This window comes from Maniola jurtina, chromosome 5 (genome assembly GCF_905333055.1).
Source record: "Maniola jurtina chromosome 5, ilManJurt1.1, whole genome shotgun sequence".
NCBI lineage: Eukaryota > Metazoa > Arthropoda > Insecta > Lepidoptera > Nymphalidae > Maniola > Maniola jurtina.
In genome coordinates, this window is record NC_060033.1 from 5969230 (window position 1) to 5985845 (window position 16616).

Sequence of the window (16616 nt, forward strand, 5' to 3'; positions counted from 1 at the left end):
TTAGCCAAGGCATGTTAATCATGACTCATGAATATCAAATATCCAACTAAGCGTAAAGCTTACGTGCTAGGAGTAGCTGTGCGACAATAGTGCAACGCATGATGGGGTTTGAACCCCGACCTTTCGGAATTCAGCCCGCTACTTAAACGTTGTGCTAATGGGGCTCAAAATAATAATAATGATGATGATGTATGATAAGTGATACCGCGGCATTTTCATTTTAAATGGCACATTCCTGTTTTGGAGGTGTCCTTCCAAATGCGCAATTTAAGTAACTAATTATTTAGACATTTATTTTAGTACTAATGACTTTTAATTCAAAATACATATAATATGAAACAGATTTGATGCTTTTGATATTTGCAATGCCCACGTTCCCCGACTGAACAGACGCTACCTAGAGTCCGCGACAGGTCGAGATGGCGATCGGGATATGGGGCGGGGGGACGCCCCACACACCCGCAATCGCACGTCACCCGCGCTATCCCGCACCGAGTTAGCTCAGGAGCTGTGCGGGTGTGCGGGGCTTTCCCACCCCGATTGCCATCTTGACCAGTCGCGTACATGCATCAGAGCAGACATTCATTCAAACAGTCATGACTGTGTAAGTGCAGGACACTATCTAATGCATCAGACCTTAATTTTATTCAAACCGTCGATTGTGTAGGTACAGTAATTAATTCGATAACTCGAGTGGGCAATATTAATCGAATCTCGATTGTCCGTCTGTATGATTACATCGCGTCGCCGCTGGAGTGCACAATCCCTTTGTGGAGGCTTGGTTTGGGGGAAATTGTATCAGTGCATGCATATTGCATACCTCTGTGCACTTTGCCCAATGTAATTGTGCTATTCGAATAGAAGATTTGCAGTTACGAAATATTATGATACAGGTAGTCAAACAGTACCTACCCACCTACCAATACCTATCTACTCCAGGATCCTTCGTAAGCAGATAGCCTCATTTTTAGATTTTAGGGATCCGTACCCAAATGGTGCCAACACGGACCCTATTACTAAGCCCCCGCTGTCCGTCCGTCCGTCTGTCTGTCTGTCAGCGGGCTGTATCTCGTGAACCGTAATAGGAAGAGAGGTAAAATTTTCAGGTCGTGTTTTCGGTCTATGATAATAATATTCTGAGCATTTAGGTACAAACAATTAACAAATAGAAACAGTCTAAACATACGTCACCTACAATTATTTTAAAATGTTCGCAGTTGAACGGATACAAATTGGATAATGGGCGCTGCAGGTAGCGCGTCCCGCTGTGACGTCACGAACAGGTGACGTTTGGACTGTCATGGCGGCGACGTGAATTATTTGGCGGGAACATTGTTTTCTATTTATCATCTACTAGCTGACTAACTGAAGCCCACGACTTTGTCCGCGTGGATATAGGTTTTAACGCGTGGAAATACCTACCTAGTTAAACAGACGGGCCTATTTATCCCGGAACTCTTTGATTTTCCGGGCTAAAAAGTAGCATAATAGGAAGGTATAGATGTATTTCACTCTACAGGTCTTCAACTAAGTACCTACCTAAATGCAAATGCCTACCCTAATGCAAAAAGTCAAGTCGATCCGTTGCTCCGTTGCGACGTGATTGAAGGACTAACCAACAAATCAACTAACCAATAACTTGGTAAACACACTTTCGCATTTATGGTAACTAGACTGGGATACTGTGTTTTTTATACGTACACAATTAAGTACTTATTTCATTTTTTTAATCCACTTTTGATATAAGTAGGTACTATGTACTTAATTACCTACCTAATGCTTGGTTTTTTCCTTAATGGGTAGTCTAAGTAGGTATACTAGGCATAATGTACCTATTTAACTCACTCACTCAAAATATTATTATTCTTTTCGAGAAAACCTGTACCTAATTGGCCATACTTATGTACTTAGTTAGCATATAAGAAACTTATTGTTTTAATTTCGCTGTAGATTTTCCTTTAATAAGTAAATAAAATGAATATAAAATAAAATGGACTTGCTAGATGATTCTCACGACTTCGTACGGTCTAGGTTCTTAAACCTTATTTATAACTGGCCAATGCCCGCGACTACGCACGCGGGGATTTAGGTTTTTCGAAATCCCGCGGGAACTCTTTGATTTTCCATGATGAAAAGTAGTCTATGTGCTAATCCAGGATATTATTTATCTCCATTCCAAATTTCAGCCAAATCCGTCTTGTAGTTTTTGCGTAAAGGAGTAACAAACATACACACAAACTTTCGCCTAAGTTATAATAGGTACCTACTTATTATTAGTGTGATAAGTGTGATTCTGTGTTATTTCAAACCAAGTGCCAGAAGACACGGTACACCTACCTAAGTAACTAAACCATTTTATCAGAGTGCCATTATCCAAATAAACGTGGCACATAACAAAATACTTTAAAACTAAGAAGGTATTCAGTATTCAGACAGCATATTATACCAAACACGGTACATATACCTACTTACCAACAACCATACCCCTGTAAAGAACCTAATTCCACAGACAATAATCGAAACTCGTTTAACGGAATGCAAAACAAAAGAAAATTGGAATAAAGAAATCAATCGCAATCGAATCAAGAATTCGCAAACTGTAAGTGAGAGTGGGATGCATAAATACAAATTCACTGCAAATAGAAAGAGGTGGAAATAGCGTTAATCCTATTGGCTTATACCGGGCGACGTTTGCCACGATTGGTCGCCGTGCTTTATTGAACTGTCACTGAAGACCGCGGTTTAGGGGTGAGCGGTAATTCGGGGGCAAAAGGGGGAGAAAAAGGTCGGAAAATGGGGTAGGGAGATGGGGGGGTCGGGTGTTTCACAGAACGGAGTTTGGCGATTGACTTGTGGGTAGTTTTTGGGGTTCCTTTGAGGATTGGAAGGGATTTTTAAGTATTGGATCCGGGAAACGGTTTGTCTATTTTGTGTCACAGATAAAAAAATGTTTCATAATAACATTTTAGATCAAAACATACACATACTCTATGTAAAGTCAGAGGAAAAGAAAATTTATACATACTTACCTGTTTAAATCGATTTCGAATCGAGGCTTTGTTATTGGTACAATTTAGACTAACAGAAAATTGATTGAAATGTCGATTAAATAATGCTAGGACAGCTATCAATTAATTAACATTATTTATTTTCACTCATAGAGTTCACTCGCTTAACTATAGCCATTTTTTGCTTATTCAGTTTTCAACTCCCCGTGTTGGGGACAATACGCAGAGAAACTTTAAGCTTTTATAAAATAACTAAGGTCTGGCTCTCCTGGGCACTCTTTCTAAAGGATGCCCGAAACGATCATTTGCAATTGACATTGCTCACGTGATTGAAGATTTCAAATGACGGGTGATTGAAGCTCCAAATGAAGGTGTATCATTTGCGCTTACTTCAGTCTGATATTGAACTACAATGAAGAAAGTCAAGTCGCTCGAAATATGATTTCAAACGCAGATAAAGCATTTCTTGCAGTTTCTACCCACAAAAAAAGAAAAGAACTAGACGTTGGTCCAAGGAATGGTATAAACTAAGAAATCGGTTCACTAATGAACATTTAGTAAGAACTCTTCAAGAAACAGAGCCGGAGGATTATAAAAACGATTGACATTTGCTTTCATTGAACGTCAATGCACAGTGCGTCAATTGCCATCAATCACCATCAATGTTCTTCAATACCGTAGTTGCAATTGACAATTGCTTCAATTCTCTTGTTAAACGATCATTTGGCATTGACAATGAGCATCAATCACTTAAAAATTGACAATCGCGATTGATTGTCTCGGGGGCCCTTTAATACCTATCAATCATTCATACCTAAGTAGTAAGTACCTACCTACCTATGTCTGAAACCTGTTTTACCTGATATTGGAGCTGTGTCCAGTAGGCTAGCTTTGTCCCGTGGGCCGTGAGTAGGTAAATAAGTAAGTACATATGGAGTAATTATTTAAAAAATAATTAGGTTCCTACTTACTTATTAAAGAAATACATGTTAGGTCGGTATACTTGAATAAATAAGTAGATACTTTCTACATTTCCAGTAACACGGTTTTTCTCATTTATTCTACAATTTGATCATTTTCGTGAAATGGATAAGAATAGATTTTATCTTTTTAGTTTCATTACTTACTTATTATAAAAAAAAGTTATTCGAAATTTTGAACCTAACTGTAAAATAATAATTTTGTATTGTGTGTACATTTTTGTATTCATATTCAAGTAAGTAAATAAAACTAAGTAGTAAGTACTTATTTTATAATAACAACACCTTCACCTAGTAGGAGGTAAGTATATTATTATGGTAGGCATTTATTCTAAACTCAAATGTCACCGATCCAAAAGCTCTGATTGGCGCACGGAACGCGGGAAAATTGTTGACTTTTCCTCTCTGATGTCGCGACGCCACGCCTTCGCGAATGTTCCCTATTATTATTGGATATAACACGATATAGGTGTTCTATGGTGTTCTATGTTCTATAATAAGTACCTATGTTATCCAGATGACTTTATGTCAAATGCCAGGTTTAGGTAGACTAAATAGGTACCTAGGTAGATAAGTTTTACAGTAAATATGCATTCTTCTTTTCCGCTACACTGTAAGTCTGTACTGTAAGTGTGCTATCTGAAACAGACTCGGTATCATCGTAAAAGAAATGAGCACTTTTTATGATGTGTACCTACCCTATAGCCTTTCATTCCCTTGACGGATCTTGACAGATAAATAGACAAAGTGATCCTATAAGGGTTCAATTTTTCTTCTATCCTGTACCTATGTAGTTTGTTAACTTTGATGTACATACCTACCTATCTGATTGGTAACAATACTTAACAATGTATGGTTACGTTAGCTACTGAAATTTTAGCAATGTAGGTATACTGAGTAGGTATCTACCCATAAGTAGGCAATAATTAGGTATAGACACAAGAAAATAGGATTTTCTTAAAATAAAAAATGTTTCTTGTAGCATCGTTTAATTCACTTACTGTGTTTTATTACATTATGTTAACATTTATCTAATTATTCGCATTTTATAATGTTCCTTTCGCCTCTTTACAGCCCGTGTAAATGGGAAAACGAAATAACCATTTAATTTCGCGCGGAACGGGCATCATTATTCTAAATGGCTGGCTGACGCAGCGCCGTAATGCCACAAATTAAAGCTTAAAACGGACGCTTAACAGCTGACCCAAAATCGAAGTCTCCCCCTGTCTGGGGCCCGCAGTCAGACGCGAAAAGCAACGGGGCGGAGACTTGCCCCGCCTTCGAGCGACGCCACGCGGCGAGATCGAGTCAAAAGTACCCCGGCCGTAGGACGCGCGGCTCGCTGCCAACGCGCCAAAAAAAATTATACGTCAAAAGTGACAGCTCTCGTTCCCGCGTTCGCATCTCAAACAACTTTTGGGTATTTTATAGTGTCGATTACGTTTAAAATTGCTAAATCACACACAATATTATTTCCGCATTACGTCTTTTATAGTAAAAAAAAATTGTTATTATTCTCATAATGAGAGTCACGCATTCAATCAAATACCTGTAATATAATCTTAATCGACTAAAGGAATAAGTAGGTACTAAGTATAACATTATAATTGATTTTAAAATTCCAAACTCAAAAGTTGAAACAGCTGAAAAACTAGTAATTGAAAACAAAAGAGTTTAATTAAGAAAATAATGAAACAGTAATTTATAATTGTAATACATAAACAAGGAAGTGTCTGTGTTGACTTATCGAAGGTGTTGACGGTCTGGAAAAGGGGAAAACTTTATTTTAATTATGGAAGTAGCGCAGACTCCTCTTCAGTTAACGCAAGAACATCAAGATCGAAGATTAGCAGGTAGGTGAATATTATAACTAAGTATACAAGTAATCACTACCCATATCACTACTTTGTTGGTTTGCTAATTTGTCTTTCAATAACGCCGCAACGGTACAACGGATTGACGTGATTTTTTGAATAAATATATTTGCATAGTCAGGCCTGGAGAGTGATACTGGCTATTTTTATCCCGAAAAATCAAAAAATTACAAGTTCCAATGGGATTTTAAGAACCTAAATCCACACCAAGTCTTGGGCATCAGCTAGTATGGTCCAGTAGCCAAAAAAACCCAGCCAAGTGCGAATCGGAGTCGCGCAGTTAAGAGTTCCGTACGTTCGTACAAGAAATATTTTTTTTTTCAATATTTTTTTATTTTCATGGCAGCCATTTCGAAATTTTGACTATTTTGTTGTTAAGGCGACAATAGAAATACACATTCTGTGATCATTTTAACTCTCTACCTATTACGGTTCACGAGATGCAGCCCTCTGACAAACAGACCGACGGATGGACTCCGGAGGGTTAGTAATAGGGTCCCGTTGACACCCATCGGGTATAGAACCCTAAAAAATTTATGTTTATTACCTACTTGAGTCACGAAATCAGCTATTTTATTTCGCTACGTGTAGAAAAGTCTACGAGTCGTAGCGCTTGCTATGGCTACGGTGGACTACGACAGCTTACAGAGAGAGGTAAGTAAATACGGTGTACATGAGCTTTAATTTAATGTAATTTAAATAACTTAAAAAGAAAAAAGCTTCGTTTGTGTTGTGTAAGTATAAATTAGCTATATTTATAGGATGTTTATTGTTTAGTAAACTAAGATTTGAAAAATTTGCACTTCAAACATTAATCTCGAAAATACTGCACGGTATATTTGAAAAACTATTTCACCCATTGAAAGGTAACCCTGGCAGTGGCAGTGAGAGGCTTTGGCCGTGGCTAGTTACCACCATACCCGCAAAGCCGTGCCGCTACTTTGCCATATAAGTAACAACAAATAAATGTATTTTCTTTCTTTCTTTCTATGTAGAAACGGGTACTGGGTCTAATTAAACTTTCATACCCCTTTTAACTTAGTCCGCCTTCATTTTAGATTGCACCGTCACTTACCACCAGGTGAGATCGCAGTCAAGGACTAAGTAACTTGTACTTAATTGATTTGATTGAAAAAACTGTCTAGAAATTTGATATGTTTGTTGCATGTAAGTTCTTTCTATAACGCGAACTTCTAACTACTTACTTAAGAGAAGATTTTGAGAAAGTCCAACGTCGCGGAAAAACGTTACCTAGTAGATATACCTACCTATTATATAAAACGATATAAACATACTTTCTTATTTTTTAAACACCTCTTCAAAGATAGTATTGAAATGTTCCTATCATCACCAGCTTCATTTGCCTAAAATTCAAATTAGGCTGTTCGCACACTATCAAATTGTTCTCTCTCTAAAGGCAAAGGCGCATTATTATTCGGGCGGCGTGCGCCGTAACTCGGGGTCTATTTGACTGATTTTCAGCCGCTCCATGATTTGCCACTTTACCCGGTCAGAGCGTGTTTTGAATACAAAACAGCCAATAGTAGAGATGGGGATTCAAATTTCATTTTCGCATTCGAATAATGGGTTCGCGTGTTGAATAACTTTGGGACGCGTTTTCGACTGTCAATACGAGTTTATTATTCTGTAATAATAGAATGAATTCCGAGTCTATTTTTACTTAGGACTGCCTGTAAAATACTGGCCCTAATTTATACCTACTTACATAGTAGCCAACGAATTAGTCCGCGTGGATTTAGGTTTTCAAAATCCTGTGCGAACTCTTTCATTTTCCGGGATAAAAAGTATCCCGTATCCGCCTTCGGGATGCAAGTTATCCCTGTACCAAAATAAATCGAAATCGGTTCAATGGAAGGGCCGTGAAAAGGTTTGTAAGTATAGATAGTAGTTTTACTAGTTTCGTCCTGAGTTTCACCATCGTCATGAAATTCGGGTTAAGTTAATTAGGGTTACTTAATCGAATTTGGGTTACTTAATCGAATTTGATCTGTTTTTGCACAGATCTCAAGTTTATAATAAGTTTTCGAACTGCAAAAGCTTCACCTTAATCAGTCCAGGAGTATTTATGAGATGCGCGTTCAAAAAAATAAACTATTGGAATTTTTGGCATTATGACAATTGAGATTATGGCAATTGAAATTTAATTTGGCATGTAATTCAGATCTGAGACATAATCTAGGGGAAATTCATGAGCGGGAAAATTTGCACGCAATCCCGCTCCAATGTCGTCGTATAAAAATAGTAGAAGAGCGGCATATATCTAATTCTGAAATTATATGTTAGGATATTCAGGCTCTTTAGTTCTAACAATAAACATAGTTGGTACCCATTTTATAACATTTTTGTTGAAATCGTATCGTCCTCCCCCGCGAAATATAACACAAAACGGGATGACTGTAAATGGGGGGGTAGTTCTAAAAGATTCCTTAGATCGTTTCCGTGAAAGGGGGAGGGAGAATTAATCAGGACGGCTCAAGAGCTCGCGTCAAAAGAAAACCAAATAAAACGGCAAGCGACAAAGTTTCCCGTTCCTGAATACCGACTTAGGGAAGAATGGAGTAGAATATTTATATTTAACTCTTTAATGTCTTTACTTGAATGTCGCATGCGAAAGGATTTACGTGTCTGCCGCCCTATTATTTTATCCCTAACTTCTACTATTGTGATCTAAAGCCCAATAAGATTTTTTTCGATTGTAGTATTGATAATTAAGTACTTGTCTCAATAAAAGGTACATAATAAAATCTTTACGTTTGGTCGACTTATTCAGTCGTTACTGATACCACGGCTCTTGGGCATTAACTTACATCAACTAAGTACGTTTCAGGCGTCGTAATATTATGTGCAATTTATTGCAATTTTTTGATGAAGTATTACATAAAATAATTTGCAATTAGTTCTATAAAATAAACTTAAATCTAAATTAAAAGCAAAAAATAAAATATTTACTCAATTAAAACTAAAATAAATTGTTTATTGCTTACTTAACATGTTATTAACCGTAAAACATAATGTGTTATTTTTGACTAATTTGGTGTTTTAAGAGTACTTATAAGAAAAAAAATGTTATATTTATTCAAGTTGATATGGCATAAGTACAATACGAACTTATTTATGACTAATATAAAATTTCATAGCGCCATTTTGCTGTTTCAATAGGTAGGTAGGCAGGTACCTACTTTTTCATATTTTTTAAATTAATGAATATTTATTATGATTCAATATAAAATATTTTCCATCCTATTAAGCAAAAAGATAGGTTTGTTAAATCACTTAAATCAGTGACCTATAAAATAAAAACGTTTGTGATAAATCACATAAAGCATCGTTAATATATTTTATCCAAATGAATGAAGGTAAAGGACCTATTTCACAACCACCCAACATAGGTACATTTGAATTTTGATATTTTACATTGGGAATCTATCAAAATGTTAAAATTCTTCAGATATCTAGTGTTTATTTGGCAGTGGTGAAATAGGCCAGTCGTTTTAGTTCAAACGGCATTTATTTAATTTTACCTTCGGGTTCTAAGTGATGTAAGTATTTATATTATTTAGTATGTACTAGCTTATGCTCGCAACTTAGTCCGCGTGGACTACACAAAATTCAACCTCTATTTTATTCCCTAGTGTTGAACTTACAATAGTAATTTCTTAGCAAATATCTAGATAGGTACGTCATAATAAACAGCCCGATTCATCCAGTAGTTTGAGCTGTACGTTGAAAGATCAGTCAGTCAGATTTTCCTTTCATATTATACTAGCCGATGCCCGCGACTTCACCCGCGTGGATTTAGGTTTCTAAAAATCCCGTGGGAACTCTTTGATTTTTCGGAATAAAAAGTAGCCTATGTGCTAATCCAGGATAATATAATATATCTCCATTCTAAATGTCAGCCCAATCCGTTCAGTGGTTTTTGCGTGAAGAAGTAACAAACATAAACACACACACACACACACACACACATACACACAAACTTTCGCCTTTATAATATTAGTGTGAAGTGTGATAGTGTGATTCAAGATTCAAATTGGACTTTGTTGCTGGGAAAACAAAATTATGTCCAATATATTAAAGAAAAATAAAATCTCAAGACGCTCCACGCCATTCTTTATCCTGCGCGTAAGTGCCATACTCGGAACAAACATTGATTTATCTTGATACCGGGATTTACTTCGCTCTCCGCTCGTCGACTTCCAATTTTCCAAACTGTTCTTTTTATGTGTCTCATACAATTTTCTTTTATGTCCCTCCGAGTTTTATATAGCCTTCTTTCTGTTATTCCGGTGCGATTTTATTTTATACATTAGGTATTCGCTATATTTATTGCATAAAATGTGTACCTAGACAATTAATAATAGGTATTGTACTTGTTTTATTTATTTTCCTCTCTGCTACATTTTCATGTTTTTGACTACTTCTTTTGCAATATTATCTTTTTAATGTTCCTACCTGACCTAAGCACTGCCGCTTTTGATGAGATGATATACCGATCTACCTAACTGTTGCAAAGTTTTTCGATTTCGATCTGGTTTAGTTTGTTTTATATCTTGGTGCGAAACTTAAGTTGTAGCTTCACTTTATGAATTTATAGCAGGGTACATCCAAACATTACATTGGGTTCGAATCTCACCCAATGTGGTCCATGCAAAGTTACATATTCATCGGATCCCTATCCACGCGAGGTCATACTGGTCCGTTCACCTCTTTGTATAGTAAATCTAGTAGGTACTTAGGTACATCTATTTACCTACAGAAAATTACAAAGGTACCAATACCTACTTAGGATAAACATATTTTTAAGAATATAAGTACCTACTAATGTCATGTGCAAAAGTCTACGAAAAAGAGTAGGTACAACTTTCAAGATGGACAAAATACAAAAATAGACAAATTATTGACACGAGTCCTCCTCACGGGTCGGGGGTTAAAAGGGGTGATTATTGCTTAATCAACTTGTGACAAAATCAATATTGACCGCACGCCCGCGGGGCGAGCCCACGGCGACAGACAACATGCTGTTCCAATAAAATACCTAGTTGAAACACATTTTTTTACTCGTTAAAGCTAGGTTTAAACACTGTACTTTCTAGCAGTTAGGTATGTGGTTTTAGGCTTGCAACATATAAATCAGCCTCTTTGTGAGTCTGAGTAAAGTCAAAGTATGTTTTTACTAGCCGATGCCCGCGACTTAGACCGCGTGGATTTAGGTATTTCGAAATCCCGTAGGAACTCTTTGATTTCTAATCCTGCTAATCCAGGATATTATCTATCTCCATTCCAAATTTCAGCCAAATCCGTCTAGTAGTTTTTGCGTGAAGGAGTAACAAACATACACACACACACACACACATATACACACAAACTTTCGCCATTATAATATTAGTGTGATGCATGTTGGCTTTAAGGTCTTCGCACATCACATAGTCATTTCAAAATGGCCACCGTGAAAATAAAAACAAAAAGTGGTATTTCTCGTGCGAGGGTACGGAACACATCGTGTGCGTGTCATTTTTTATAGTGCGCAAAGCAAAGTGCAACCCCAGAAATACTGCACAGAGTAAAATTACTTAGACTACATACCTACTAGAAACAATTCCCAATGTCTAAGTAGCCCTTTGGTTCAAAATCGAGTTATCCGGCGGTAGTTAGACATAATTGCCATTCGGCAATCAGGCTGACTTTATTATGTTTGTTTATTTACCTTCCACAGAGGGCGGTAGATGCCCCTAGAGTTGACAACTTGATAGAGTTGACGTTATACTGGATTTAGAAGCTATTAGTCCGACCCAAAGTGGGACTTGAAACAACAAATATGTTACACTATATCGTAATGAATGTTTTCTCTATCATTACTAAATTAATATTATGATTACAATTTATAATTCTAAAAGTAGGTACAAACTTACCTACAACACTTCTTTTTAATACTTAATTATCACTTTAATTTAACCAAGTTATTAATGTTTGTTTTGCGGGATAAAAAGTAGCCTATATCTGTATCTGGCATGAAATCTACTTCTGTAGGTACTTAACTTTCGTCAAAATCGATTAAACGACTATAATATATAGCCTATGAAAGCTAGTAGACACAGACACAATAGCGGACTCTGACGTAGAAAAGTGAGCTTACGCCACCTCTAGATTTGTAGAGATCTGTGGGAGTTAAGATAATTCAATGACGTAATTCCATTTAAGGCAACGTCACTGGCAGCGCCCATCTGCCGCAGCTGTAACTATACCACAGACACCATCCGTTGTGAGGGAATCTCTCTTTCACTCTCTTAGTCCTAACTATTAGATATGGTTTAATTTCTTAGCTTGAACTCATCAAGGGATGCAATACTTTTATACTAGAGCTTACCTTTTTATATTAGAGCTATCCTAAGCTCAGTTAGAGCTTACCCATTTATGCTAGAGCCATCTTAAGCTCAGTTACCCTTTAATATTACAGAGCTATCCTAAGCTCAGTTAGAGCTTACCCTTTTATGCCAGAACTATTGTAAGCTTAGTTGAAGCTTACTCTTTTATGCTAGAGCTATTCTAAACTCAGTTATAGCTTACCCCATTATGCTAGAGCCATTCCAAGCTCAGTTAGAGCTTGCCCTTTTATGCTAGAACTATTTTAAGCTCAGATAGAACTTACCCTTTTATACTAGACCATCCTAAGCTCAGTTAGAGCATATCTTTTTATACTAGAGCTATTCAAACCTCAGTTAGAGCTTACTATTTTATACTAGAGCTATACTAAGCTCAGTTAGAGCTTTTAGGCGATTCTGTTAATAAATTTAAGATATAAGAGTGGTGATTGGAAGGTCGGGGGTTCAATCCTGGGCACGCATCACTAACATTGGGTCCTGTATATTATGTGCGTTCTAAGCTTTTTAAAAAACATCGTGATGAAGCCTGTGTGCTATGAGAAATCTACATAATGTTCTCAAAGGTGTGTGAAGTCAGCCAATCCGCTCTTGGCTAGCGTAGTGGATTATGGCCGAACGCTTCTCATTCTGAGAGGCGATCCATGCTTAGTACAGTGCGTTATGGGCTGCTGATGATGATGGTTAATAAATTATGCATACAATGCTTGCTATGCATGACGCATCCTAATTTCTACCACATCCTTAGCTGATGTAAGGCCCAGGTTGTAATATTACCAAAATACTTTTAATTTCCCATGGTTAATTGACTTGACCCAAATATTTAGGTAGACTATATCCTCGTAATTATATTTTTAAAACCGTTACAAATCGCTTTATCCCTGAAACCCATGGTATAGCATTCACCAATCACTTAATTGATTCATCATGTTTGTACCAATAATACTGTACCCTTTCTTTGAGCATTATTTTCATGAGAATAGGGTTTAAAATCGATTGTGGCTACGTTCCAAATTGTTGGTCGTATTAAAGGAGGGGCACTTTATTTGATAGCAAGTGGAAATGCTATTAAAGGGAAAGGGTGTGATTTTCAATAGTTATTCTATTAGCGTTATTGATATTAAGTAGGTATGTGAGATATTTATTGTATGAGAAGGTATTCGGTACAGTAATCAAATATTGCTTGCTTTAACGGTGAAAGAAAACTTGGTAAGGAAACCCGCATGCCTGAGAGTTCTCCATCCATCCACCTCAAAGGTGTGTAAAGTCTGCCAACCTGCACTGGGCTAGCATGGTATATATATATATATATATATATACCTAATACCATTCTCGTTCTAGGAGGAGACCTTCATCATACTGTGCACTCTTGCTTTGAAGGTATTTAATAAATACCTTCAATCAGGGCAAAGTGAACAGGTATCTTCCAGGTGCGTCCCAAATCCCAATCATGGTATTTTATTAAACATGATTATCCTCAGGCGAAAGCCTACCTCGCAAATAAAAAAAAATGTTTGAGCGTCTTCTTTTGGCAGAATTTGTTGTATGATAATAACCTAGGCTGATTTAATTTCGTAGCTCCCTGGTCACAACTCACAACACAAGCGCAATGAACCTCCGGGCAGGTAGAACCGTCTTATTGATCTCTAAAATAAATAAATTAATTATTATTATTATAAATAACCGACTCGTAGCATCTAAATGCTCGTAGCAGTCGTAACTCGTAGCACAGTTAAAATGAAAGACATAAAATGAAGAAAAGTTAAAAAAAATTGAGATATACGTGTTTATTCACAGGCGAAGACAACACCTCCCCACTTCGCTGGTCGCCACCAACATCAGCCGCGCTGGTTGCAGCTGCCTTAGCACCGCCGGCACTACGGCCATGGTTGCCGGATCCACCTTCTAAGAAGACCAACCACTTGGGTAAGACAGGTTGGCAAACCCGATCTTGTTTTTCATGTACCTACTTAGACCCTTTTTAACCCACGACCCAAAAAGAGGGGTGTTATAAGTTTGACGTGTGTATCTGTCTGTGGCATCGTAGCTCCTAAATTAATAAACCGATTTTAATTTAGTTTTTTTTTTTATTGGAAAGGTGGCTTGATCGAGAGTGTTCTTAGCTATAATTCAAGAAAATCGGTTCAGCCGTTTGAAAGTTATCAGCTCTTTTCTAGTTACTGTAACCTTCACTAGTAGGGGGTGCAATAAATTTTTAATTTACACTTGTTTCTTTTAGTCATACAAATTGTATGAGAACATATTATTATTTGGAAAGATGTACGTAGGAGTAAAATTAAATAAGGTTCTCAGATATATTAGTTTTCTTTTTTATTAGACATAGATATAGCAGATAAGACATCAAAATATAAAATAAGTCAAACTTCCCTAAAACAGCCTAGTAAGGTACTATTGAAGTAAGTCTAAAGCTAAAATCTAATGAAGAAAATATAAGAATGTACCTATGACAAAGGTTTTTAAATACTCAGGTATACCTAAATAATGTTAGATCTCTAGATCCTATTTTAGATTACGTTTGGGCGAGCAAATCTCCAATGCTTTTTCTTGTGCAGGTTTGGTGTGCGTGGTGTGTGGAGACACAAGTTCAGGCAAGCACTACGGCATTCTCGCTTGCAACGGCTGCAGCGGTTTCTTCAAAAGATCTGTGAGGAGAAAGCTTATATACAGGTTTGTTAGGTATTATAATTGCATAGATTGCCTACTTCGTGTGCTCTAACTGTGCAAGCGTAGTTGACTAATCTCTTTTAACATTGGCTGCCGTGGCTGAAATTCGGCTTGAGGAACGTTCTTATAGATTTCTAATTATATACAACACTAATATTACAACACTAACACTAATATTTAATGATAGCGTTTCATCAGTGTGGAGTCGACTCGGCGAGCCTAGTGGACGCGGGCCTTATACTTACCTTCATTAACCATCTAATTTTTCATTTGCATACACCGTGAGCGAGTAGGTACACGTACCTCAATCTTAGCGGTGGTTAACATCACATAATCTGCTTGTTTCTTTCAACTTATCTTACTTATTATCTCACCAACCCGCTAGAACTTAAAATTTTACTCTGGTCAATAAGCAGGGTTTTCTTAAAATCTTGAAAAAAAATGGTTGTCTACATCACCTACACTATTTTGTATCTTTCCCATTCTTATAACAATATCGAACATTTTAAGTCAGAGATTCAGAATCAGATTTTATGTTATATCAATAGCTGCAAAATTTTCCCAATTTGGTGACACAATTTTCTTTTCAACTAAGTACTTATTTGTTTCTCAAAACTATGTCGCCACTATGTATATTTAAACAGATGTTCTGGTATTGCAAAGTGATACTACAATTGAACTGAATTCTTTTCGTGTGCAATATATCAATTTGCTTTTTGATGACTACTAATAATACCTACCTTTAATCTTTATTGATGTAGGTATGGTATATTTTGTTTCCTTTTAATGCTTTAACTTTAACTTCTTTGGTTTATTATAATGTAAGTAACGGGTACATATTACGATTGGTACTTACGATGATTTTGAATTAGGTATATATTATCTACCTAGGAGTCTTTATATTAGCAATGCGTGGGACTACAGTTATTTATAACACGGCATAATAATTAATATTGTATTTATATTATATTTTGATATATCAAATCCTTGCAAAGGGTAACCGCCGAATTTCTTGCTGGTTCTTCGTGCGTAGTAGATGCATTAGACGATTCAAAGTCAGTTGTAAAATTTTAATTGAATATTTTTTTAATGTATCTCTAGAATTAATAGACTCATTTACTTATCTACTTACTTCTTTACAATTTTATTAAGTTTATAAAAAAGGTGTCGTAGCGTACCTCGTGTACGCGTATTAAATAAAATAGTTACTTACATATTATATACCATAAAAATATCATTAGATACTAACGCGTAAACGTATAGTTAGTAACAGTACTCGTTAATTCAACGAAAAATTGGGCAACAATATGACACAGATCCCAAATACAAAAGACAAAGATAATTCAGTTTCAGTAGCCCAATTTGAACAATGCTGTTACACATTTGGCCAAACTTTACCTTTTGGTTGTTAGTACAGGTGCTGCACATCCGTCTGTCTGGTCATAGACCGCGAACTGTGTCATATCTGTGACCTCATTATTTTGTCGATTTGACTTTCCCCGATTTGGCAACTTTAATCTTATTTATTATAGCTGATGCCCGCAGCTTCGCCCGCGTGGATTGGTCAGATCCCCTGCAGCATCAGGATTGAGGAGTTGGACTCCAAATTTTTTATGTAACAATGTCGCAAAGTTCCTCTATCGATTAAAAAAGAAATGACGCAAATCG

At 36.6% G+C, this 16616-nt stretch overlaps 1 protein-coding gene across 1 annotated transcript in view; it reads left to right on the plus strand.

Annotated features, from left to right (window-relative positions):
• The first annotated feature begins 5780 nt into the window (after nt 1–5780).
• Nucleotides 5781–16616, plus strand: part of LOC123865125 (photoreceptor-specific nuclear receptor-like) — a 37134-nt gene continuing 26298 nt past the window's right edge. The window contains exons 1-3 of the mRNA XM_045905971.1: nt 5781–5841; nt 14061–14189; nt 14837–14951. Of these exons, the coding sequence (XP_045761927.1) occupies nt 5781–5841; nt 14061–14189; nt 14837–14951 (305 nt within the window). The remainder of the gene's footprint in view (nt 5842–14060; nt 14190–14836; nt 14952–16616) is intronic.